The sequence below is a fragment of the Mugil cephalus genome, chromosome 14, assembly GCF_022458985.1.
Source record: "Mugil cephalus isolate CIBA_MC_2020 chromosome 14, CIBA_Mcephalus_1.1, whole genome shotgun sequence".
NCBI classification, from domain to species: Eukaryota; Metazoa; Chordata; class Actinopteri; order Mugiliformes; family Mugilidae; genus Mugil; species Mugil cephalus.
In genome coordinates, this window is record NC_061783.1 from 10695857 (window position 1) to 10721579 (window position 25723).

Below are 25723 nucleotides of genomic sequence, written 5' to 3' on the forward strand. Positions count from 1 at the left end.
CAAGACGTTAAAATGCCTAAAAGCAGCCAACAGAAGCCAACTTTTCATAGCCAATTTAGTAGATAAAATGTATTTTAAAGTATACATTACTAACATTTTACAAAAAAAAAAACTCAAATGTCTAAAAATAATTATATATTTCTAGTCTACATCTAGAGGCTTCTGTACCTGAAGTGCATGATTTCAAGTGAATTTATTAGTGTGACGTTTGAAAGTAGAAAAAACAAAAACATCACAGAGCAGTGAAATATAGAAACACTTTATTCCCAGAAGTTGTAGCAGTGAGTTATTTTCAGACACAGAAAGGCCAATATAATCAACTTTAGTACAACAGTATGATGTACAACAATAGCTTCCCCATTCCCGTTCTGTAAACCCCACATAAAAAGCAACATGATTGTTATTGTCCCACCAAGCTACGAACACTCAACAGCTCTAGTACACAGACAACAGAACACAAGTTTGCTTGAGGGTGGGGCAGAATGGACGCTTGATGTAGGACATCAAATGAAGCAGAAGGTTTTTTTTTTATTATTATTTTTTTTTTTATTTCTCTCTTGGTGTGAAGGATCACCATGTCTTGTGACACGATGACGCGCTGGGAAGAACGCAGGATACACGTCACTAAAATACTACAAACAGCTGGAATGGTGGGTGGATTAGCAGACGGGAAATATGCCTTGCTGCCCCAGATTTAATTTGAGTTTGTAAATGCGTCTGTACTGCTTCAAAAATCTTTGATCGGCGCACGTTAAGTAAACATCGGGTTTGCATGGTTTTTAAAGTTACAGGTGGCAGCGAAGAAGAGGTCGAGTCTCTGCGGAGCAACAAGGCGTATTTCTCCACACCACATGGGAGAGTTAAACCTCTTTTGTTCATAAGAAAATATCAACATTGAAAACTCATTTGCTCTTTCATGTGCAAAATTCAACACATAACAAAATCCCCCCCCCCCCACCCCCTCAACCCCACCCCACCCAAAGAAAATTTAAATCACCTCTAATCTGTCAAGCTGGGTTTATTTTCATTTTTTGACATCAAGTACGCAGCAGGAAGTTCCTCGTAGAGTGAGGGGAGGGACACAAATATTGCTTCCCCGCCGTTAAAATACTGTGATTGTAAACATAAAGACCCGATCTGTAATCTACTAATTGATGATTTAGTGGCGGCCTTTCCTTTCTTTTGGGGAAGAATTAGGACTTTCTGTTAAGAAGCACACGTATGTCAAGCACTGACAGAGGAAAGTTCGGGCAATCGGCCCAAAAGATAGAAAACACTGAATGGGGTCGAGCTGTATTGCTATGGGAGGAGATTTAATATCTTTTTTTTTCTTAAAAAAAGTAGTAGAAACACTTCTTTCAACTAGGAGAATCACACCTTGTTCAAAGTATCAATCAGCAGCCTTTTTCCTAAAAACAGTTGCACATACACGCAAATACAAGCATGCTCACACATGCGCGCCTGGGCATGTTAAGGATGGACGTATGGAAAAGCCATGCAGGGCAAGAGATGCTTGTTCCCAACAGTTTTTCCACACAGTTTTAGTGATCATTTTTTTTTAAGTGCATTCATTTATGACAGGCTGCTCTGTGACGGAGAGCGGGTTTTTATCCTGCCGCGGCCTCGCTGAAATATTGCACTACTGAAGCCGGTGAAGCTGGAAGTGGTATCCCCGTCACCCTGTCTTCATCAGGCTGAGAGGAGACTCTGTTGGAGAGGAGCAGAGGGAGCCGGCTGCGCTCTAGATGTCTGAACGAAGCGGGGGCGGCGGACCGGTTCACGGCACGGACAATCGAAGACGCCTGAAACGGAGCGATTAGGGGGAAACGGCGGGAGTGTTTCTGCGCGCGCTCGCGCTCGACTGCGGCCGGCATGGCTTGGAGTTCCAGGTCACAGGTACAGGGTCACGGGATCAGAGATGAGGGTTCGTACAGTCAAGAGTCACAAAAAGAAAGTTCAAAGGTCAGAGCCAAGGTGCACGCTGATGCTGGGGGAACGCTGCGTGTGGTTCGGCGCCGGACTCAGGTACCCCATCCCTTCCTCCTGCAGGCTGCAGGAATAGCGGCCGGCTTCAGAGGGGGTGTGGTTGCTGGCAGGCGGGGCGTTGCCGCTGGCCACCTGCTCGAAGGAGCGGGAGAAGACGGCGCTGGCGGTGCGCGTCAGGCTGGTGAGAGCCCCCGCCTTGGGCACCGACTGGCTGGAGGTGAGCGTCAGCCGCTTGATGGACAGCTCCGCGTTCTCGCTGGCGGCACGGCCCGTTATCAGAGGGCTCGTCTCCTTGTCCTTGTCCTTGTCCTTACTGGCGCGCCCGCCGAGCCGACACTTCTTCATGGCCTTGGCCCCCAGGTTCAGCGTCGTGACGCTGTTGCTGATCGTGATGGTGGGTGGGGTCATGTCAGGTCCCACCCCACCTGGCCAAACCCCTTCATCCACCTCTGAAATATCCATCAGCTCATCCGGGGAACCCAGATCCACTGCGTCTGCGAAACACACACACGACAGGAGACACGCGTGAAAAAGGCACGCAAACGAAATATAAAGACCTCTTCTGTCAGCCAACCTGTTTGATTCAGTCACGGATTATGTATTTATATAAGAATGTTTCGTGGATTTAATTGTTTTATAATAAAACTGGCCGGATGACAGGAGAGGTCTACGACCGTCCAGCAGGTGGCGCCTTTACACTGTCGGCTAACAGGGACGCGTGACCACCTGCCGGGACAGGTGGGTTCAACTCCAGCACACATGTTAGGACAACGAGCAGCGCCGTGAGACAACTGTGAGTCGTTTAGAGGCAGAGGAGTGCATGTTTTGTCCCGAAGGCAGGAGAGGACAGCGTCTAACAGCAAAAAGCCTAGGAAAGACCACCGAGGGGAAAGTAGAGGAATCAAAGTCTGAAAGACGCACACTCTAAAAACAAAATCATGTTTCTCCTATAAGGACACACACACAGCAGCACCTTTCCTGCTTTCTATGAGGCATGCATCCACGCCCGCCTGCATATTCACAAACGCACATCGTCTGATCTGATGCTATCACTGTAACAGAACACCGATAAAAACAGCTGGTAAACAGACAAGATAGGCAGGTCCTGTTAAGAGTCTTTCCAGGTCAGATTTAGCCATCTCTAAGTAAATAAATAAATAGACTCCTCACATTCTAGTCTAAATTTGATACTTCATAGAGTTCAAGACCCGCATATCCTTCTTCAGCTCCTACGTAGCTACCAGTCTGAAGGAAGTCTCCAGGTGTAACCCAGGAGTAACGTGTGGAGGCGTACCACAGTGTTATGTCTTGTGCCTTATGACTCATTAAAGACGATATCAAAGCCTCATTTTAACAGAGACATCTTAAGGCTTTATGATTCCAGGTCATCAGGACTTTGATATCAGTGACTGCAGGCTGAGCTGAGACTTTTTACACAGCCAGTAAAAGAGAGCGTGTCCTGGAGTAAAATGTTCATTAACCCACTTCACATTCCCTGTGTGATGGACACTCTGCTTTTCATTTTGCACACTGCAAACCCCTTATACTACTTTGATTCAATCAAGCTCATTTCATTATGATGCATTTTTAATCAGGATATTAATCGGTTAATCAGCCAGGCCTTTAAGAGCTGATTTGATCTGAAGCAATTTCAGCGGGAGATCTTCATGAGGAAGCTTTAGCCACAAAGGAGAGAGTAGGCGAGTGAGTGAATGGCACCGGACAGACGGATGAGAGGAACAGAGCAGTTAGGCGGAGAGACGGTGGTGGAGCCCAGCGCGAAAGGTGAAAGGGGGAAGTCGTCATGCAGCTTTTCAGATCACGCCCCGCACACACGGTTACCTAGGTTACCCCAGGAGCGGGGCAGGGGGAAGGAGGGGCTGGAACTTAGTACTGGCTCCTCCCTGTGGAGGCCGACCCAGAACCCTCATTCTCCACCATTCTCCTTACAGACTTCTGCCTCCTGACCTCCTGGCCCCGTGTGCCGGAGTCGTGCACGCGGGAGTCCGGGCTGACCTCGGAGGCGGCGCCCAACGTGTCGCCGTCGGGCTGGCCCCGGCCGTCGGCGCGCGGCCGCATGGAGTCCCCGTTGGGCATCCGCTCGCCGCTCACGCCTGTCACACTGATCTCGGGGATGGCCACGCCCCCCAGCGCGGCCTCACTGTCTACACTCACCTCCTGAGACTCTGGTGGGTGGGTGGGGGCGGCAATGGAGGGCAGTGGGACGACACACACAGACACAGATGGAGACAAAAAAAATTCATGCACGTGAAAAACAAAAAGGCGGCCATGTGCACAGGCGCACGCGACCGCGGGGACACAGGACACACGGAGGTAATCGATGTAATGGCAGAAAAGTAAAAAGAACAAAATCATAGCGATCAGAACATAACACATGGTCCAAGTACATGCCATATGGGGATGAATACGAACACCGTTTGTGAATCGCAGTTCACACTAGGTCACCGCTACACATGAAATTAACGTTTAACATCTTCGTCATCTGCTCAAAACAAAAGCTGCCTCATGCATAAACAAGCCCCAGAGAGCAGGATGCATGGCATGAGAAATGGGTGCTAGGATGGAGATGAAACCCACTTATTAAGCTAGCCGAAGGCTGTAATTTACCTGACTGTCTGCGCAAAAGAGAGAGGCGCCCTCTTAAATCTAAACCACAGGGCGTCACTGTTTATTCTACAAAGCACACATCTAAACATTTAAAAAACGTCTAGAGCTGAAACTACAAAAAGAAAAAAGAAAAAAAAACACATTAAACACAAGCGTCTATTCATTTCATATCATCTGTGCCCCGCTATAAATACACTACCTGATCTCTGGTTTCCTGTTTTCTACTAGCTGTCAAATTAGGTTAAAGTGCCGTGCTGAATCTCTCTCTCTGCCTGGTTGACTGTTCTCAAATTGAATGCTTGGACTCTCCCTCTGTGTTGTCATCAACTTGGGGGAGTCCTGACAAATCAGATGAGAAGTCACGGATTTGAATGAGCTGACGCTAAAACGGAGGCAGACACAACTAGCTACGAGCTCAGGGACTGAAGGTCGACAACAAAACACCTGATCAACACACTAGCTGTCAAGGCAGTGAAAGGGACGAATGAACGATGAAGAGATCTAAATCTTTTCCTCTCTCCTTTGGTGTTAAACAGTTTTTTTTTTTAAAACCATAAACATGTGATAATGTGATAAGTCAGGGGTAACTCTTCTGTTCACTGAGGGAGTTGAGCGTCTGCGTCTTACCGTGTCTCTTCCAGCGGTGTCCCCTGATAGAGAGGGAGGTGACGGCGTTGCGGGAGATCCTAGAGGAGGTGGGGGTGATCTCTACCTGGATGCTACGCGCTCCCTCCTTGTTGTTGCTCTTCAGAGCCGCGCCGTGCAGCGACGACTTGATGGCGTTCCCCACCTGGAGATGAGAAGAACCACTGCTTCAAGATGATGTCACGGTTTGACCTAAATGGCTTTTAGTCCTCACTGCTTACAGGGAATTTGACTTCTTGCTGGACTTCTGACCAAACAGTGTAGAAAACTGCACCGCACCAAGTACTGCTGGCTTGTTTACCTTTCAAGCTAAACCTGCGCCATGTTTTCTTTCAGTGCGGAGGCAAACTGTCCAGGCCGCTCAGGTACAAACCCCAAGCGCGCGGCTCATTTTAAAACCTACTTTTGCAAACACAACGCGCATCTTCAATTTACCGTCCAACCGACGCGGCCCAAGGCCAGATTAATGTTTAATCGAGGCCAGACTGCATTTAAAAGCAATTAAAGCAAATTAACTTTACACTGGAAATTACCTAGAGCCAGTTTATTTGTCAGGTCGTTACCATCGCGCGCGTACATGTGTTAGCTTTTCCACAGCAGTCACTCGGATTCATGTCCACGTTCACCAAACTGAGGAAGAATCTACTTTAAAAACGTGGTTAGTTTAAAGCAGGGAGGAAAGCAGCTCCGTCATCTTGCTATTTTCAGCCCTGTCACCAATGGCAACCGCTCATCAGTCTGAATTAACGCAATTGCCCTCGTTTATGTGTAAAGGGTTTTGAGCTCTAAATGCTGTATACATTTATTTATTTATTCTGCAGAGGGTTTGAACGTCACTTGGCCTTTACGAAAGAAATAACACCATTCGTTAGACAGGAATTTTAATGAGGACTGTCAGGTTTCTAAGTTTCTGACAGTCAATCACACGCCACACGGTTCAAAATATTTAATCGACATCAAAATCTCTTCGTTCTGTATGGCTCACTTAAAAAATGTGCCAAGAAAATGCAGTAAACAGATCCTACAGAAGATCATTTTGCAGTTGTCATCAGTGTGCAAACAGGATGTGTTTTGCTCACTGACCATGACTGTGGTGCATGGCGAAATATTTTTCCAGACGTGCAGAGTCACAAGAAAAGGAGGTTTCTTTTTAGATGTTTGACTTGTGTCATTGTAGAGGATTTATAGCGCACAAAAGACATTTCTGAGTTCCTTCGACCACCCATTGATCAGTAAAAATGGCAAAAAGTGCAGAGAAACCTTACGTGTTATAAAGGACGAATGGTCGGGAATTAGAAGAATCAGAACTAGAGTTCGTCTGTGAAGACCAGATTCCATTATATTACCTTGTAACGCTCTTAAAAGAAAACAAAAATGGTTGAAATTTTTCCTGTTGAACACATGCATCAGTAAAATATACAGCAGCACTAAAAAGCTTCATCATGCCTCCACATTAAACAGACAGATGATAATTCTACCAGACCTTTGCACACCATTAAATCTAGAAACAAGGGACGGACAGGGTTAAGCACTAAAAAAACAAAACAAAAAAAACAACAAAAAAACAAAAGGCTTCGGATTTCTCTCCTTGCAACATGATTTCACAAGTTTTTTTTCATAACAGCCTCTGCTCCGACAGGAAATACTCGAGCGGCACTTGCACAAATGATCATGTAACAGTAAGCGGAGGGCATCATAATCACAACACAACATGTCTTTTGTCTGTGCGGTTGCAGCACCCTGGTCTTATGAGGGACACGTCAACGAGTTATGCTAAGCTTGCAGCCGCCCGGCGTATTCCACTCGCGGAAAGGGAACGCGCTAAAAGGACGTAGCGTTTCTGGTTTGTTTATGCAAAGCGTCGGCTTAACCCTAAAACCCTTTTCCTTAAACGTTAGCGCCACGCTCGCGGACATAAACGCAAATGTCGGGTGTTTTGATTGCGGAGGAGCGCACCTTGTCTTGTGTAGTAATGCTGCGAGCTTAGGGTCAATCCTCTACTCCCTGGGCCTCAAGGATTACAGCTTAACGGAGCAGAGCGGAAAGCATGTAAATAATCTAGCGGGATTACACTCTGCTCACAGTCTCTGACACACACAGGAGACCCACACAATGCAGCATAGTGTGCGGCGCATGAATCCAAACCTCAGGTCAGCATGTGCATCTCAACCACATGCTCCGTTTCTCTTCCTCTCTCACACTCTCTCACACTCTCACACAGCACAGGTCCCGAAAACAGACGCAGTAAAGGGAGACGCGACGGGAGCGTACAAATATACCCACCAGCAGAGCTTCGGGGAACAACTCCAGCTGGGCTCGGTACAGAACGTCATCCAGAGCTTTGGATCCCAGTTCAACTTCTCCATTACACCTACACCGGGGGCGGAGACGCACACACACAAACACATAAGTACACAAGCAGCATGAGACTAATGCGCAGATTAAGAGATCAGACTTGAGACATGTGAGACTGAAAACAATGCGCTGATTTTTTGATTTTTGAATTAAATAAGAAAAAGCCCAACTGGGTGATTGATTAAAGCCCAGAACGTCTCATTTGAGGAACTTAAAGTGAGGATGTGGCGGCTTTTTTGTCGCCGCGCGCACACTCACAAGGCGTAGTGGATCCCCGTGATGAGCTGGACCAGGAACTCTGACGTGACCGTCATTCGCGTGCTAATGCCTTTATAGCGCCGCATCTGTTGCCGTGGGTAACCGCATATACACACCCTGGAGGAAAACCAATTATAAAAAAAATAAATAAAAAAACACACGACAGGAGGAGCATGTATCAGTGAAACAGAGAAGCAGGCAAACGGCTCCACTGGGACACTTGGTTGCAGCTCCATTAAGGCAATTTACTTCGCCGCGGTGAGCTGATATTTAATAACAAGCAAGTAATTGCCGGATACAAACATTTGCGTGCACACACACACACATACATACATCCTACATTATTGGATTTATTGGTGACCCTATACCTCAAGGTTGAAATGCCCTTCCAACTAATTATTTTTTTTTAAATCGGCTATCCGACATGTTGAGGAGTCAAATAGAGCTGAGGTAACTTTTAAATTTGAAACTCCCAGAGCCGCTATCGACTGCACGCAGCTGACACGCAGCAAACTGTCAAGGAGAAATCAAAGCTGATGACTTCTCTTTAGCTCCCATGCTTATCAGACCAACGCTCAGCTGCTGCTGGCAGATTACCAAAAACTCTCTGAGCTGGGATGTGTGTACGTCGCAGCGCTTTGTTGCCGGCACGAGCCAAGATACTGCTATTCAGCAAAGTCTCTAAGAGGATCAGATAAGCAAGAGCTTGCAACACAGTGCAACATGTGTGGAGGCGACGGAGACACCAGAGTCGGTGTATGAAATGGATGCGTGTCGTGTCAGGTAAACTACAAATGCCTTGAGAAATTCTGGTGTGTGTGTGTGTGTATCTTTTACCTGGAGCTGAGCTGGCAGAGAGACTGCAGCGATGTGGAGGTCATGTAGCTGAGCGCGGCGTTGTAGCACAGCAGCAGGAAGGTCAGCACCTCAAATCTCAATAAAACAAACACTTAAAAATGTCACAACGTCACGGCTTAACGTCCGGTCGGTCTGAACACTGCAAACAGCCGTGACATTCAGAGTTCGGCCGCGGCCGTGTTAATTTAAGAAACCCTAAAAGCAATGTAACAACTTCTAAAGCAAAAACGCAGTGACGGCTAAACCCCCCTAAGGGCCACCACTGATGCTAGGGCACCCTGCGAAAAAGATAATTGGTCGTGGCAGCAGCAAAAATCTACTTCACGACACAAGTGTTAACGATCATATTCTAAGCAGGCGGATTTTTATTTGGTCATCTCTAAGCAATATTGTTGCAATGGCTAAATCTAAAAAATGCACTAGTACATACACACATTGTGTGTGTGTATATGTATGTGTATATATATTTATATATATATAAAGAACAAGTGTTTCTTTTTCCAGATTGTTCATCCGTCTGTTGTGTTCTGGTGTTGGCTTCCACTTACAAACATATAGTAGAGACCATTTTAAAACGAGTGCCGACATGTGTGTCTTACCTGTTCTGTGCGGTGAAGGTTTCCCTCTGCAGGTGCGGCCCGCTGTACACCACCTTGCTCAGCCCGTGATTGGCCAGAGCCCCTTCCGTCAGAGCCATGGAGCCGATGGCTGAGGGCTGGATGTGGCAGAGTCGAGTTTAACGTGATTGCTTAGGGACCGATTCGTGTGTGTCGTGCGCGGACATACTCACCTCGTGGTACACTGAGGGTTTGGAGAGGGAAGGGACAGTAAAAGATAACACTTTACTTTGTCCATCTTTGTCAACTATTTCCTGTGAAGGAGACAGACAGGAAGACAATTTTTTTTTTTTTTTTGTATTGCGTCACCTGAACCTCTAAAGAGATCTCTTCAAGCACACTCGTCTGTTATGTGTGAGTGTTTGTGTGTGGACCTCAGGGTTTCCTCTCCCCCCCCCCCCACAACGTCTCGCTGTGCGCATACTGTGCAAACCCACGTATCCAAACCCCGGGGCTTTGGTGTCCCCTGTGTGCACGTTAATGTCAAAATGATTGATGAGAAACAACCGGCACGTTGAGTGACAGCTGACCTATTCTGGTATCCGGAGAGGAAGTTGGAAGACACTGCACTTTACTGATAGACAGAACACCCACAGCTGAAATGGATGAAAATTGAGCTCGACGCTCTCTGATATTCACCCGCATCTCTCCGTGGGAAGCTAATGACCATTTGCAAGCTGAGCTTTATCCATAATGTTAAATAAGCAAAGTCATTGTGTTTCTGTTCCTCTTTTTCTACCATGCATAGCTGTCTAACAAAGCAGAAAGGGCAGAAAGTAATCTTTCAAAATACGTGACGCAGGCCGCAGAAGCAGTTGAGCAGTTAAGTCCCCTGCTTTGGAAATTGCACGATTAAATCCACTCGCTAAGGATCAGGGACTTTTCTAGCGTTTTCTTTTCTTTCACTGACCACATCGGAAACATTTTATTATTATTGACGATCCTCTCCGAGCTACAAATGCGGTGCTAAAACATACAAAAAAAAGCTCCCACACCACGCTTTCATCCTGTCCCCTACCAGGTTGTAAATGCCCAGCAGCAGGGCCTCGATGCAGCCGGAGGTGTGGGGGTCTCTGGCTGCGCTGACGGACAGGAGGCTCCACAGGAGCTCGGGCAGGAACTGAAGTGTGAAACGCTGCAGCTGCGGCTCGCCGCTCCGGTAAAACTCAAATAACTGGTGACACACGGGCTCCAGCAACTGGCGAGGACAGAAACCAAAAAACACACGAGCCAGAAACTCCAGGTTAAAAATATCAGCCAAGAGAGGCTGCCAGTGCAACTGTATAGATCTAGTATGGTTTATCAATAAAATCAGAATAAATACTGTTTGGGAGAACAGTTATGTGATGGATGCTGATCGACGATAGTACATACGTCGCTGTAATTCTCTCTGATGACCTTATAGAGCGCAGGGACCAGGGCCCCTTTGTCTTTTAGTGAGGCAGCATAGGTGGAGACGGCACTGTCAGGGAGGGTCTGGAAAGCACATAAACAGTGGATGACTGAGAACACTAACACTCTAACCACTCATTTGAGAAGAGACGACTGAAAAACAAGCAGCTTGAGAGAAAATCTGAATAGAAAGCTGCCGATCACAGTGATCTGTTTGAATTTAGAGGTCAGCTTCCCTGAGACCGGACGACCGACTGGCCCTCACACCTGGACGATGAAAGAAAACAAAAAAATCTCCTCCGCTCCTTTCTAATTATTATTACTATTCCTCGCTAAGCCACGGCTCTAATGCCAGTCACGTATCGGTGAGTGCCTGTGTTTGAGTGGGAGCATGTGATTTTGTGGAAACAAAGCACTACAGAGAGCGTGTTTGCTTATGTGCATTAAATAAAGTCTGTTAATGACAAGGAGCAGCGGTGAATGAACCGCATGCAGATCGCGGGTGCGCGCTGTTTTTAATATCGCTTTTTACAGATGCGCACGGACACGGCGAGAGAAGCAGTACCTTAAATTCTGACAGCCATTCCTCCACCACTCCTTGGTCCATAGCCAACATGTTCCCTCATTTGCAGTGGAGTCACCTCTACCTAAAAAAAAAAAAAGACATGCTGTATAAATACACACTCTGCGTTAATATTGACACAAAGCAGAAAAAGCTGTTATTTGCACACACATTCGCATGTTCAAGCAATCAGGGCTTGAACAAAGCTCCTGCTACCATTTGGTGTCCTCCTGATAAACCAGCATTCTGCAACAAACACCCAACAGTGGCGGCAAGGTCGTGGTGAACAGTGAACGCACGCGCTCCGGGTTTCTATTCAATGATCCAAAAAAAAAAAAAAAAAAAAAGCGTTCCTCCGTTTCCCTTCGCTCTCCTCTCGTTTCCCTTTTGATTCCCCTCCAGACGCACACCTCTGCAGCAAGTACCTCCACAACTTGGGCTCGCGAGTCAAAAAAAATAAATAAATAAAATATATATATATATATATATATACATATATATATATATAATAAAATAAATATCACCCACACAGAGAAGCCTGGCTGACTTCAGTGATGAGGCACGGACGAGAAAAAATAAATAAATAAAAATAAGCGCAGCTAAATGTAGACGCACGCTGAGCGGGCAGACGGACAGAAAAAGAGGCTCTTTCGTACTTCGGTTAACATTCCCATGATGAAATGAACTCTCCGCTCCCGTCGTATCTGTTTGTTATTCTTGATATCTCTCCCCGTCCATCACGGCATTTACACCGTCTGCATGCTAACTTCTCTCTTCGCTCTTCCAGGCAACATCTACCACGGTGGCTTCTTTGATACTGAAGCTCGCCTCATAAAGCTTCTCTTCAAAGTCTTAGTTTCTCTCTGTCAATGTAATTTTTTAATCACTTGAAAAAACGCATTTGATTGTTGGCAGCCACATCAGGAAAAGGAAGAAAGCACAAGAGAAAAGGAAGCCGGAGGGGAAAATTTCGAAAGGTGGTGTACACCGCGTTTTAAAATATAAATGTGTAACAAAACAACACTCGTCTGGACCTTAAATGTGTTCGGGCTGGGATGTAGTTCAAACCGTAACATGTGCAGCACGAAGGATTCGCTGTTGTGTCAACCTGGAGTTTGCAAAGTGATCGCTTCAATCTCTTCCTGTGAGATGTGTCTGGTTTCATAGAGTTGTCCGGTCTGGAGACAAGCCCTTGCTCCACCCTGTCGTCAAGCCGAGTATATTCAAGCCTGGGTCAAAAACAAACAGACAACAATATGGCAACGGCCTCAAGGCTCCAAAATAGTACTGAATGATTTCACTGTGGCTACGTCCACCTTTTACATCCAGCCTGGAGACAACATGTTTTGTTACGACAGAGTCCGTTAGAGACATGCAAACAATGAAAATTTTTATAAAGTACTGTTTAGGTTATTTCCGGGGTAACTGCGTAATTTTTGGAATCATCTAATTTTTTTTTTTTTTTACTAAGAGGTAGCCGTGAACGTCTCGTCAGCCTGTCCAGTGGTTGACGTGATTCCAAACGGACCAAAAATGACCAACATTTGTTTCTGTCTAATGCAGAAACAAAGTCCATGTTTGGTGCGTCTGCTAACAGAGGCTGAGAAACAGAAAGTGGGGAGGAAGAAGTCCTTCTATGTGCACGCTTGTCCTGCAGGAGCATGTGCTCAGAAACGGGCCCGAGATGGCACAATTCCACCGTTTACGACTACGCGACTGCCAACATTTCACACCATCCCCTACTATTAACTTTGTGGCTGAGATCATTAATTCATTAAGAAATACATTACTGAAGCATATAGGCCTGATTTCACTTCAAGAAACCTTCCAAAAGGTATAGTAAAAAAAAAAAATGCTTATGTTTGATTTTTGTCTTTCCCTTCCTTCATTCCTCCTCTCATTCTCCCACACATGGTCTTTCTCTTCTCATCATCTCATCCTCCGGATGCAGCTTTCATGCATCCAAGACCTTTATTTTGGATTATTCTGCTGCTCGGTCCCTCCATGGCAGGCAGGTGTCTATTTATGGACTGTACCAATGACAGGAATGACAAGGGGGGGGGGGGGGAGGGAGCCAGTGACTCATGAAATGGGGAAGGATTATAAAGCCGAATAGCCTACATTTAGAGAAATTAGTCCTTTGTGCGAAGCCTGTTGTTCCGTTCTTTTGCGCCGGCGAAGACAACAATGAGGACATGAGAAACCTAAAGCCGTCATATGCCTTTTAACGGCAGGCCAACTTCAGTAAGGCTGTGATTAGCGAGCGGATGAGTCAGTCTTGTAAGAGGAAGGGTTCTCCTCCTACGGAGTCACTTTTAACCCATCAGCTCCGTCCCGCCTGGCATCTGGGGCTCGTCATCTGTATCCAAAGACACTTGAAGACTAGAATCAGCAGGTGCCCGCCTACGCGTCTGCTACCTCGGCAGCAGGAAGAAACTAAGGTGACACAAAGTCGCACGCGGAAAACAAGCGCGCAGAGACTGCAGAGGGAAGAACGCGAACGACAAATCTTAAAGATTTTATTTTTTTTTTTGAAGACTTTTTTAAAAGCCGACAGCTGAAGGTTGCAACCACCCTCCTCTCCACGCGCTGTAAACACAAATGAGCTTTGCAGATCTTTACTGAAGAAGGAAGTGCAGGCAACACTTTCTACCTCAAAAACACCTAATATCAACACTGAGAGAACAGCTCAAGGCACGTTTCACCTCAGGAATATGTTTCAAGGAATTAAAATGGTGAAAATCCCAAATATATAGTTTACAAATATATAAATATAATGATCTCATAAGAAAAAATCTATCACTGCAACTACTCGCCACAAAATAAGCAATAAGTCACTATGAAACTGTGTTGAAACCACAAGAGACTTCAGTGCAAACAGCCCACAAACACTCTTCCTCAAAGATTTCTAAGTACTATTGACTCAACGCAGGCAGCGACAATCATCTGGCGGAGGAAAATAGGAAGCTAATCCCCTCGGGGAGCGCACTATCAGGTGCAATTATCTTATTAGGCAGATGTTTGTCTTCTGTATTGGTCCGGGTCGTTACCGACTCGCGGATCATGACAGGAATCAATGCGAGCTAGAGAGCACTTGTACAAATGATGCAGCAGCTGGTGAGTTTCCTGCGTGCGGCTCGACCGACGCCGAGCGACACACATGAATAAACCAGCGTCAGGGGTGAGCGGCCGAGCGGACTTCACAAACAAAAGCAACAAATCGATAGTGACGAATAAGTAGATGCGCGGTAAACGTAGGAGAGGCACAGACGGACTGTGCAGGGTGATGAACAGACAGAAGATCAATGGTTAAATGAATAAAGGGTACTTAAATGGACCTATGGAGAGATGGGGGGATGAAAGAAAAGTATGACAACCCAAGGGGTGGATCGCTCAAGAGGAAGGGTTCATTAGGTTTCGATCCGTGCCGCCTCTGGCAACCTCTCAGGCTCTGAGGAGGCACATGGGATGAGGAAAGAAACACACATACTGGGATCTGCTCAAGGAATGACCAACACGTTCAGCAGCCTTACTGTAGCTCACCGAGTCGCTCATGCCAAGGAGTGACGGAAAATGTGTCATGCATTGCACAAGAATGCATGAGCGAGTACGCTCATTGGACGCCTGGTTTGAAGAAGAAAAAAAAAAAAACCTGTTCCTGTGAGCTAGCTGAAGTTGACAACTCATTCCCTCTGAATTTACACCTACGCCACTGTCCTAAACTCCCCGACACAAACGGACACACGCACTCCGGGGCTGCTGCTCTAAATGAGCTTATTTTTGACTCCTCCTCCTCCTGAAGACTTCTTCCAACGCAAACAGGTCTCCTTTGAGTTTACATTCCTGATCCTTGGTCAGAGCAGGGAAACACCTAAGGGGAGACAGGCGACACCACCACCACACACACCACACCAAAGCCTTCCCGTGAATGAACACAAAAGACACATCAAAGCACACGGTCTCCTCTGGCGCTCAGTAAGTAAAGTGAGAACATACCTGTCTGGGAAAATGTGGCGCAAAGAAAACTGTTGCAAGTGCGAATGAATTACGGGGACATCCACACAAGCATACACACAATCCCTCCCTGCTGATTACCTCATTTCCTATTACACACACATACACACACACTTCGGAACCTCCTTTTTATGAGGGAGCGAGTGGGCCAATGAGAAGGAAGGCTCGAAAAACGCAGAGAATGACTGAGTGGGTGGTTTTTGAGAGCGACCGAGCTGCCCCAGCTGCTTTTTCCTGTGGTACAAGGTACAGCAACGCCAGCTACTGATTAGTGAGACAATGACGGTGACAGCCACATTGCTGAGCCTTCAGCGAATGCACGTTACAGTGACTTTAAAACGGACTAATAAAAACATAACATAACAGAAAAACAACAACAACATACAGCTGACTCCAGCTCTTGTACAGGCACACCCAAACCACTACCAACTGTTCAACTATGCAACAGATTATCAGGACCAGGGACAATAGCAGCACGCCAACACCCAAAATCTCCATACTAGGTCGTTTAAAAAAAACCTACTTTACGTGTTTACGAGGCGAGCTGGCGACTGCGAGCGTGCTTTAACCTGGGTGGGTGCTATTAAAAAGGACTATTTTGAGGAGCGGTAGGGTATCCAAGTAAAGGTGGAGGCAGGATTATATAACTCCGGCCCTAAAGGGCATGCCCAGAGCCTAACACAGCTTGACCTCACCTCCCGGTTCAACAGCCCTGGTAAGAGCTGGTCACACCGTTAACAGGACTGTAACACTCTGTTGTGACATCTCGCTACAGTTTGCAGCACTTCGTTTCACTCGGCTTGATGCTATCCGCTCTGTTTGGTCTATCTTGGCTCACAGCTGCACCATCGCCGCCCACCTTGCTCTCCCCCCCGAAGTCTTCTGCAAAAGCAGGTATAGCTCACAGATTGGGGGAAGGTTTTTTTTTCGCATCTGTGCCTGTTCTTGCATATACACATATATAACAAATGACTGCCTGTAGCTAAGCAGGCATGACAACGGAGTCTGTGGTTTGTGTGTGTGTGTGTGTGTGTGTGTGTGTGTGTGTGGTCTTTGCTGCTGAGGGAGACAGATAGAAAGATCTGACAGGCAGGAATCCTCTTATAGCAGCCTACGCTCTCTCATCTCTGATGCCTCTAAGCCAGTGATGCATCTTCGTCCCTCCTCCTGCCCCCCCGATTCCCCGTCTATCTGCAGAAACTGAGCCTGAGGACACCGTCGTTTTCATAAGGGATTTTTTTTTTTTCCTCCAGTTTCAGCACTCTCCTCTGTTTTCAATTTGTCACGGCTCAATCTTATCGCACGATATAACCGGCTCGCAATCGCTGATGTTCAGGCTCACGTCTTTGCAGCTTTTCATGCAGATATTTGTCTTTTCAAGGTGCCCCGTGGAGCTAAGGGCAGGCTACATGTAGTGCTAACAATATACACAAATTCTCCTTTTATAGGGGGTGAATCTCTATATATTTTTTTTTAAACTGGCGTTGGGCTGGCATATGCAGAACTTGGTGCAGATGTAAAATGAAAGGGGAAGAGGTGTAAACCGTTTTCACGGCTCAGATTGCTGGGACATTTCATCAACCTGCCAGGCACGGGGGTGGGGGTCTGTCTTCGATGCTGGAGGACAGCTGAGGACGCACGAAACCCCCTGCTCCGTGACCTGCTGTGCTTCATTGTCAAAAAGCATTAAGACGCCCGAGACGCTCGCAGCCACACATTAACAAGACTGCTCTTACCTTCCACGCATCTCTATAGACACGCAAACGCACAGAAATGACACTCTTCTAACTCGCACAGTTAATCCACTTCCAAAGGCAAAGTGTCTCTCTAATGCCAAAGGGAAACCCGCACGAGAAACAAAGGACAGCCCATAACAGTAGTAGTATCTTTTATATATATATAGAGAGAGAGACACACACAATGACAAGCACAACAACTAAAAGCCTTTTTGTGAAGGACAGATTGTGAAACAAATGCCATCAGACATCATGCAATGTGGTAAAGTTTCACATTAGTTACCCTCATACAGGAAACCCCTCAAGTGGTATGGAGTCAAGCTGCATCACATGACAGCTAATGCGACAATCCTAACCTCGTCTGTAGTGTTTTCCTTTCCCCTGCCAAACTCGGACATGCACTCACACGAATCACCTGAGGAATCTCTCCGAGCACAAACACACACATCTGTTCCTAAACGGGATAAAGTCAGGTACAAAGTCTCTGTGGCAGCCTCGACTTCCCACACAATTAGCAAAAATGGTTGCAATGAACAGGTCGTTACCTTGGCATATTATTAAGTCCTCCCTGGAGTTTCTTTGACCATGTTATCTAGTTGATCTAACAGGAACCGTCCCCGAGCCCTGTTACCAGCTAGTCTGCCAGTCTCCCGACTGGTAACGCAGGTTCAGTCTAAATGTCCGTCCTGTGGCTCAATGGAAACCATTAGCTCTCACGGCCATTCAACTCAGTGTTTATTTCTCAGCCGGCATCAGCCACAGCCTGTAAATTAATCCCGACTCCCCGTGTCTCTGTCTCGGCTCTGAATGACTTGGAGCTGTCACAGCGTTTGCTTACAGATTAGCTAGTTAGCTAGCTCGGCTAAGGCGCGACGTAGAGTAAACTGAGGAAGTTGCAGTTTACTTACGGGCATGCTATCTGTCAGTCTCCTGGTATCGCTGTCCTCTTTCGTTCCAACGGCACGAGTAAACGGCTATCACTTCGCTACTCCATAAATCTCCTCAATAATTCAACATCGGCTCCTTCCATCTTCATTTACTTTCTCTCCACTCAGACTACCACAGACAAGGGGGACTCGGTCGTCGCTAAGTGACAGGCCTCTAAGCCAATGAGGGAGCGGCATTTAATGCTATCGCCACGCCCTTAAATTTAACATCCAATCAAATGAGACTCATGGACGCAAGTTAATAATTTCCACGGTCAGGTTAGATTGTCGCTGTCGGCTGCTCTTTGACAGCCGGGTGATCTATGAAATATGCCATGAATAAATCACGATTATGCAATTGAAATCTGAGGTATTTACGCTTCTATCTGTTAAAAAAAAAATATTTGTTTCAATTTGTTTAATTAAAATACAGTTCACAGTTAAATTATGAAAATAGCCACTTACATTTTTTTTCATCATTTTGTCTCATTAACGTGAGATTTAGTTAAAAAAAAAAACACCTTTAAGAAAACTTTCTTGAAATAAATGTCAAACTTTTACCAATCCACTTGCATGCTTTATTACAAATTAATCTGTAAAGCCAAAAGCTAAACCGCTTCTCTAAAACTCTCGGGCTCTAACACATGACGCCTGGAACAATGGATTTTCCAAAATTAATTATCGAGATGGCATGTTACCATGTGTTTGTTTGCTCGCACATTAATAGTAGTGGGAAAGCAGCAGTTTTTAATCAGTTAATAAATGCATTGAGGGTTCTGTTGATCATACCAAGCTGCAAATCTGCTCGGACTGAGTGTCGGTTAAGTAAAACATCACGTGCACATTCACGGCAAGGCTCTGGTTTAGTTTTCACTGCTTGACAATGTGTACTGTTTTCTTTGGCAATGGAGAAGAAATGCTAACAAACCTGAAAAATCCTGATCCTGTATTCGATACAGCAAAAAAACAAATACTTGACTGGAAAGAATGAAATAACCTATTCTGGTAAAGGCATAAAAATCATGAAAGAAAATAGTTTGTTATTTTGATAGTGGGACTGCGTGAATATTGATATACAGCGTCGTATATGTAGTGCACTGCAATTTATGAGAGACATAACTGAGTGCGAGGAATATGAAATGAAAACCATTTTAAAATATAAAGTGAGTCTGCAGTGCCTCCTTGCGTTATCTGTTAAAATTACACATGTTCACGAAAACTAAATTCTTATTCTAAACACCCATATTTAAAACAATGTTTAAATGGAGAGTGAGTCTAATAACAATCATGATATAATAGCACATTATCATATAATCTGCTCATTTGTTACAGTCCTGATGCTATTGTTGCAGTTATCAGAAAACTGATTATGCAGAGGTTTATTTGACAGCATTGTACATGTTCATTAACTAGTTTGTGGCTCAGGTCTGACATGTTTACCATGAATGAGAGCAGCATAGACAGCCTTTGAGAGACAGCCTTTGTCACCCATTCTGGTCAAAAGGCATGTATAATCTATTTAATTATTTGAAACCTCAATTCAAATAAAAGGTACATGAACTAGATATGGGCCCCGGCTATTTGTGCAGCCTCTGTGAGAATGTCCCCGGCCTGCTGTCTGTATCCCTGCGACAACTCCTTCGCCCTCCTCACTTCCCTCATGTTCTCCTCCAGATTCTCCTTCAGCCTTCCTCGCTCTTGGTATGTTGGTGCTGCCTCATTCAGTTGCTCTGCCATCTGATCCTGGCAACGGAGCAGCCAGCCAATAAGCTCCAGTAATGTGGTGCTCTTTGAGATGGTGGCCTTGGCGCTCTCAGAAGCGCCTTTCAATTCATTCTGAGCCAACCTCAGAGCAGGAGGCGGCGCTTTGCCCTCGCTTGACCTCACAGGATCCACGCTGAGGGAGAAGTCGTAGCCCTTCATCTTGAGATAGACGATAAAGGAGCCCTCTAGGAGTGGAAAGAGATGGAGATAAACTACAGGAACAAAAAAAAGGATGCTAACACAGTGCTTATATTGGAAGGTGTCACTCACCCTGCTCCTTTCTCATCTTGTCCACACATTCAGCTAGAGCCAGAGAATCGTCGCGGGTACATCCCCAGGTCTGTTGTAGGTTTCTGATGTGCTGGACCATGGCCTCGTAGCATTCTTGCTGCTCGTTGAAGGTCTCAGCCATGTCAGAAAACCTCCGATCTAACTCTTGCACACCAACCCGCCTCATCACCAACCTCCCAATCCGTTTCACAGTCTGTGCATCTGAGCATTGGAAAAGCATTCATCATTCAGAATAACAAAAGTGGATCAAATTCATAATTTAAATACAGGTTTTAAAGCTTGAGATAATGTACCCTTGTGCGCTGCTCGGGCCTGTCTGGCTGATTCAGCTCCATTCACTTCAGATGGTCTGGAGTTCAGGAGAGGCTGCCTCTGAAAGAATCAGTTATACATATTTATGTCTGGCACCACAAACAAACATTGACAGACTATTCAGACACGTGTGCTATGGAGCCATAATTGCTTTGTCATAAACTGTGCACAACAACCCAGTGTTCGCGATTCACGTCGTGTCCAACACTCAACAGAAGTATTAGGTCATTTTAATCCAGACTTTATAGTGATTACGTTCACCTCGGCATTCTTACATTGCTATGGGGCTAATCGAGTTATCTCACTGCAAGTTTCTTGTCCGTTTGAAAGTGCAAAAAAAGAAAACGAATTTGAAAACAGGAGTGTGAATATTTACCTCGTTGCTTGAGCTATCGTCGGAGAAGAAGCAGCAGCAGAGAGAACGGATCATTTTGAGCAGGTCTGTGTCTCTCGAATTGTTTTCAGGTCAATTATTTCTGACAATGTATTTGTAGTCCGCATTCCGCACATGACGTCAGCGTCATGCGACTCAAATCTTCCTGGTTATGTTGGAATTGAACCATGAACCGACAGGTGCACTTACAGGTGAGATGCTGCGGCGAGACACATAAAACTATTCTGCTTATATCAGCTGTGGCAATACTACAAACGAACACAAATTATACATGAATGGGCCTCTGCAAAACTACAAAACAAAATGTTTTGTTTGTTTTGTTCCACTTACCAGCACGCCCTCACTAGACCCTCAAACCTTGTCAAAACAAATCAGTTCCGCAATCCTTCAAGCGCATGTGTAATTGGTCAAATCTGAAGCTAGAGGGCGAGTATGTCCCATTAGAAAAAGACCTAGTTGAGATAGGGCCACAAATATGTGGAGGACAGGAATGCGTGTGTGAAAGATTTATGATGCTGCCCCTAAATATGTAAAGGAAATAACGGCAGCGTGACTTTAGTTGTTTTCGTTTTGGGGCTCTAGCGATTGCCAGGCATTGCGATTGTTACACTGCTCGGACACAGTCAGGTTGCGAATATTATTTATTCATTCATTTTCTCTTCGAGAAAAAAAAGCTGTTTTAGTTTAAGAATGCTTGGCGGATATGTGGCTTTTGAAAAATGGTTTCTAATTTTAATTATGTCACCACACTGTGAAAGATCTGGACAGAGTGCCCACTGGAGTAAATTACTCTTAAGTGCGCCGTCTCGTTTCTCAGCTGTCTCTGGCTGGTTTCTAGCTTACCAGATTTGTTAGGCAAACCCATTTACACCATTTTTATTTCAGCAACTGACAGTAAGCTTAATTCCCTCAGAAGCAAGCTGCAAGCTTGTAAACTTCGAAATCCCAAAAATCACTGCAAGCTGCTAGACGCTACTGGGATTAGTTGATGTAATTATCACTCCTGGCCAGCTGGGGGCGATGTTGTCAACCGGTATAAAGATTAAAGGAGAAGAAGTAGCCTGTTAGCAAATAAACTGTCAGTAGCCGAGCGACAACAAAGGGTCTGTTGCTGCACACTGCTGGCAGTGGTGCTGAAAGTGTGGGCTTTTAGTCGAAGTGAGCAGATTATATTAAATAGGCTGACATGACGGGGATGGCCTCACCAGAGAAAGCGGCAAACTCCAAGAAGAAGAGCGAGAGGAAGTGTGCCACCAAAGAGGAATACAGGCAGCTGTCCAGCATCATGGGTGCCATGAACAACCTGAGGAAACAGGTGAGAGGCAAAACAATGGGACGAGATCTGGTATGTAACAGGTTTTAGCGTTAGGCATTAACCCCGGCCCTCCCTATAATTTTGAATGCGTGTGTTTTTTAGGGTACACTCTGTGATGTGACCCTGGTGGTGCAGGGGAAACACTTCTCTGCCCACAGAGTAGTGCTGGCTGCTGCCAGCCACTTCTTCAGCCTGATGTTCACCAGTAAGTGTGACACGCAGACACATACAGATTTACAGTGTGCCCTTAAAGTCCTGAATGTTGGTGTCTTCCGTGAGAAGATGCTGAACATGCTGAACATGCTGAAATCATCTTTCTTTTCATCAAAAATGTTTTTTCGTCACTTCCAGCAAGAATGATGGAGTCGATGTCCCATGAGGTGGAGCTCAGGAGCGCTGAACCCGAGATCATTGAGCTATTGATTGAATTCATTTACACAGCACGGTAAGGTTCTTGCTCAACATTACATTTTAACATCTATGTAAAAATAATGATCTGATTCTGCAAAACTGGTCCTTAGCGTTGGCTTACACATGTGTGCGTCTGTATCTGTGTGTGTGCCAGAATCTCTGTGAACAGCAGCAATGTCCAGTCATTGCTGGATGCGGCCAACCAGTACCAGATTGAGCCTGTGAAGAAGATGTGCGTGGAGTTCCTTAAAGGACAGATTGATGCAACTAACTGCCTGGGTAACGACAGAAATTTCAAATCCAGGCCTGCTAATTATTTAAGGTATTACATTCACTGATCCTCCGTCTGTCCTTCTGCAGGTATTTCATCCCTTGCAGACTGTATGGACTGTCCAGAGCTGAAGGCAGCAGCAGAGGATTTCTTCCAGCTCCACTTCACTGAAGTCTACAAGTTAGACGAATTCCTGCAGCTGAACGTTAAACAGCTCACACACCTACTGCACCAGGACAAACTGACTGTTCGTGCCGAGGCCCAGGTACAAATATACACATCCTTTGATGACAGGTTTCCTTTCTTTTGCAGTAAATAGTTTCTATGACAAATGTTATCCTCTTGTTTTGTCTTTAGATTTATGACGCTGCAGTGCGCTGGCTGAAGTACGACGTGTGTAACAGACAACAGTATATGGTGGAGGTGTTGGGCTGCGTTCGCTTTCCTCTGGTCTCCAAAACCTTCCTCTCCAAGACAGTGCAGGCTGAGCCGCTCATCCAGGACAATCCACAATGCCTCAAAATGGTCATCAGTGAGTAGGATGATAGAGAAAGGAATTCTAGTTCAAAGGGCAATGAATGAAATAAGCAACATTCGATGTACTTTATTTCTCTCATGGAAAAGGTTGACATTGTCAGCTATGTGCAGGATTTTAACATGCATATCATCCTTGAAGGTGTTGTATGTGTGATTCGGTAGATGATTCAGATTCACAAGATCACACGAATGTTAAAACCACATAAGCGCAAGGGCCTGCTGGGTTGACGAGATCACACACACACATAAAACACACACAAACCAAACAAAAAAAACAACAACCAGACCTTTTGTCTCAGGTGGAATGCGTTACCACCTGCTGTCCCTGGAGGACCGGGAGGACCTGGGAGAGAGCAGCCGACCGCGACGTAAGAAGCACGACTACCGCATCGCTCTGTTTGGTGGTTCGCAGCCTCAGTCCTGCCGCTACTTCAACCCCAAGGTACCAAACGGCGCAGAGCAACAAATTTAGCCACAACAAATTTGTTGGATTGGTGGTTACGCAAATATCAAGTATATTCTAGTCGTATTTGTGAAGCGTCAGTGTGGCTTTCCCTGCAGGACTCCAGCTGGACAGACATTCGTTGTCCCTTCGAGAAGCGCCGGGACGCCACAGCCGTCTTCTGGGACAACGTGGTCTACATCTTGGGTGGCTCACAGCTCTTCCCCATCAAGCGCATGGATTGCTACAACGTACTGAAGGACAGCTGGTACTCCAAGCTGGGCCCGCCCACCCCTCGGGACAGCTTGGCCGCCTGCGCCGCTCAGGGCAAGATCTACACATCGGGGGGGTCGGAAGTGGGTAAGGATCGGGTGGTTGCTGCATCTATTGAGTGTGAAATGCAAAGTGCTGGTGAAATGGCGTCAGTGTTTCTCGCCTGAAAGCATTTAATCACATGCACTGTGTGTCTACAGGAAGCTCAGCTCTGAACCTTTTCGAATGCTATGACACCAGGACGGAGTCGTGGCAGATCAAAACCAGCATGCTGATGGCCCGCTGCAGCCACGGCTCGGTGGAGGCCAACGGGCTCATTTATGTCTGCGGGGGAACGGTGGGAAACAACGTCTCTGGCAGGATCCTCAACAACTGCGAGGTCTACGATCCCAGCACGCAACAGTGAGTCACGCCCGGCTCCTGTGTCCGTCAACACTCCGTTGGGTTATGGATCAGTCATGGAACGTTTTGCTGCACTGCAACATTTGCGTGTCTTCTGCTTTAATTTAACCTTCTTAGATGGAGGGAGCTGTGTGGGATGAGAGAGGCCAGGAAGAACCATGGGCTGGTGGTTGTCAACAACAGGATCTACGCTGTTGGAGGCCAGGGTGCATTGGGTAATATATCTGACGCCACTGGAACCCCGACAACATTGAAGAAAGAGTAGTGCCAAAACACTAGTAATGGACATTTTTGCGTGTCTTCCAGGTGGGCTGGACTCAGTGGAATACTACGACATTGCCAGTAACGAGTGGCGTGCTGCCTCAGCGATGCCGTGGCGGGGTATAACGGTGAAGTGCGCGGCGGTCGGCGCCGTCATCTACGTGCTCGCAGGCTTTCAAGGGGTGGGGCGGCTCGGACACGCCCTGGAGTACCACACGGAAACGGACAGGTCAGTGCAGCAAATAAATACCATTTACATAAAACGCTGACGTGGCGACGGTGGTACAAATACTTTCCTTCATTGTTCCGGGTGATTATTTTACTCAGGCATTCATAATCTTCATTCTACTTAGTGTTGCTGACTGGTGCCAGTTAACCTAGTTAGCTGCAATATGTTCCACCAGATGAGTAGCATTACACAACTGGTCCTGTACTATGAGTTGGTGTACTATCACTACAGGATGATGGACTGTTAAGTTAGCTAGGCTGAACCATGTTTGTATGCTGAATCTAATTTCGGTGCCATTACTGAAAGTCTCCTTCCATGCTCAGGTGGGTGACTTGCAGCAAGGTGCGGGCGTTCCCCGTCACCAGCTGCCTGATCTGCGTGGTCGACACATGCGGCGTCAACGAAGACGAAGACACCGACCTCATAGACTCCCAGCCACACCCCGCTTCAGCCGCCCCTCCGACCGCCTCAACCTCATCACCGTCCTCATAGGGCAAGAGTTGTAAGTTTTGATGTTCGCTGACAGTCGCGGCCGCCACTTCCCGGGAAGTCGGGCGCCTCACGACCATTATAATGTAAAAATCTGTGTTTGTATTATAGAAACAAACTGGTTATGTTATTGTCCTGTTTTACGTTTTAACTGTTTCTAAAATTAGTTTTTAATGTTCAAAGTGCCAGTGGGACACTATATATAAATGTGTGTATAGTCGTTTAACAAGAGAGGTTTCAGACAAATACTGCTAGAAATTCCTTTGAGTTTTTTTTTTTTAAGTACTTATTTAAAAAAAAAAACGTTACTTTCGTTTTTTTAATAAATTTACAAAAAAACGTCTTTTTGTTTTGT

At 46.0% G+C, this 25723-nt stretch overlaps 3 protein-coding genes across 14 annotated transcripts; 1 reads left to right on the forward strand and 2 right to left on the reverse strand.

Annotated features, from left to right (window-relative positions):
* Positions 1-243: 243 nt before the first annotated feature.
* On the reverse strand, positions 244-18131 carry fam126a (family with sequence similarity 126 member A). Of its 12 annotated transcripts, none has more exons than XM_047604909.1 (12): positions 17960-18131; positions 12410-12530; positions 11305-11386; positions 10722-10823; positions 10366-10545; positions 9521-9601; positions 9330-9445; positions 8710-8805; positions 7873-7989; positions 7543-7630; positions 5242-5404; positions 244-2480 (listed from the first exon to the last, which is right to left on the reverse strand). In XM_047604909.1, exons 3-12 carry the CDS (start codon positions 11353-11355, stop codon positions 1957-1959), a joined length of 1518 nt encoding a protein of 505 aa, XP_047460865.1. In that variant the 5' UTR covers positions 11356-11386; positions 12410-12530; positions 17960-18131; the 3' UTR covers positions 244-1956. The 12 variants fall into 12 exon arrangements, with proteins under 12 accessions (XP_047460865.1, XP_047460866.1, XP_047460864.1 ...); XM_047604910.1 differs by having other exon boundaries at positions 12376-12530; XM_047604908.1 differs by having other exon boundaries at positions 12370-12530.
* Positions 18132-18431: 300 nt separating this feature from the next.
* Positions 18432-21485, reverse strand: si:ch73-345f18.3. Its single transcript, XM_047604580.1, has 5 exons — positions 21069-21485; positions 20721-20937; positions 20326-20404; positions 20012-20233; positions 18432-19926 (listed from the first exon to the last, which is right to left on the reverse strand). The coding sequence occupies exons 2-5, from the start codon at positions 20772-20774 to the stop codon at positions 19538-19540; spliced, it is 744 nt and encodes a 247-aa protein (XP_047460536.1). The 5' UTR covers positions 20775-20937; positions 21069-21485; the 3' UTR covers positions 18432-19537.
* A 295-nt stretch (positions 21486-21780) lies between these two features.
* On the forward strand, positions 21781-25711 carry klhl7 (kelch-like family member 7). Its single transcript, XM_047604579.1, has 12 exons — positions 21781-22053; positions 22156-22258; positions 22405-22498; positions 22619-22743; positions 22825-23000; positions 23093-23267; positions 23572-23714; positions 23834-24074; positions 24188-24389; positions 24507-24604; positions 24696-24879; positions 25203-25711. Exons 1-12 carry the CDS (start codon positions 21925-21927, stop codon positions 25369-25371), a joined length of 1839 nt encoding a protein of 612 aa, XP_047460535.1. The 5' UTR covers positions 21781-21924; the 3' UTR covers positions 25372-25711.
* Positions 25712-25723: the final 12 nt, after the last annotated feature.

Coding starts and splice junctions, on each gene's coding strand:
- fam126a (XM_047604906.1), bottom strand. CDS start 11,355: ATGTTGGCTATGGACCAAGGAGTGGTGGAGGAATGGCTGTCAGAATTT. Junction 9,446..9,520: donor AACCCTCAGTGTACCACGAG/GTGAGTATGTCC, acceptor TGCCACATCCAG/CCCTCAGCCATCGGCTCCAT. Junction 7,990..8,709: donor CTCTGCCAGCTCAGCTCCAG/GTAAAAGATACA, acceptor GTTTTCCTCCAG/GGTGTGTATATGCGGTTACC.
- klhl7 (XM_047604579.1), top strand. CDS start 21,925: ATGACGGGGATGGCCTCACCAGAGAAAGCGGCAAACTCCAAGAAGAAG. Junction 22,499..22,618: donor GAATTCATTTACACAGCACG/GTAAGGTTCTTG, acceptor TGTGTGTGCCAG/AATCTCTGTGAACAGCAGCA. Junction 24,605..24,695: donor TGGAGGCCAGGGTGCATTGG/GTAATATATCTG, acceptor CGTGTCTTCCAG/GTGGGCTGGACTCAGTGGAA.
- si:ch73-345f18.3 (XM_047604580.1), bottom strand. CDS start 20,774: ATGATCCGTTCTCTCTGCTGCTGCTTCTTCTCCGACGATAGCTCAAGC. Junction 20,405..20,720: donor ACGATAGCTCAAGCAACGAG/GTAAATATTCAC, acceptor TGATTCTTTCAG/AGGCAGCCTCTCCTGAACTC. Junction 19,927..20,011: donor CAAGATGAGAAAGGAGCAGG/GTGAGTGACACC, acceptor TTCCACTCCTAG/AGGGCTCCTTTATCGTCTAT.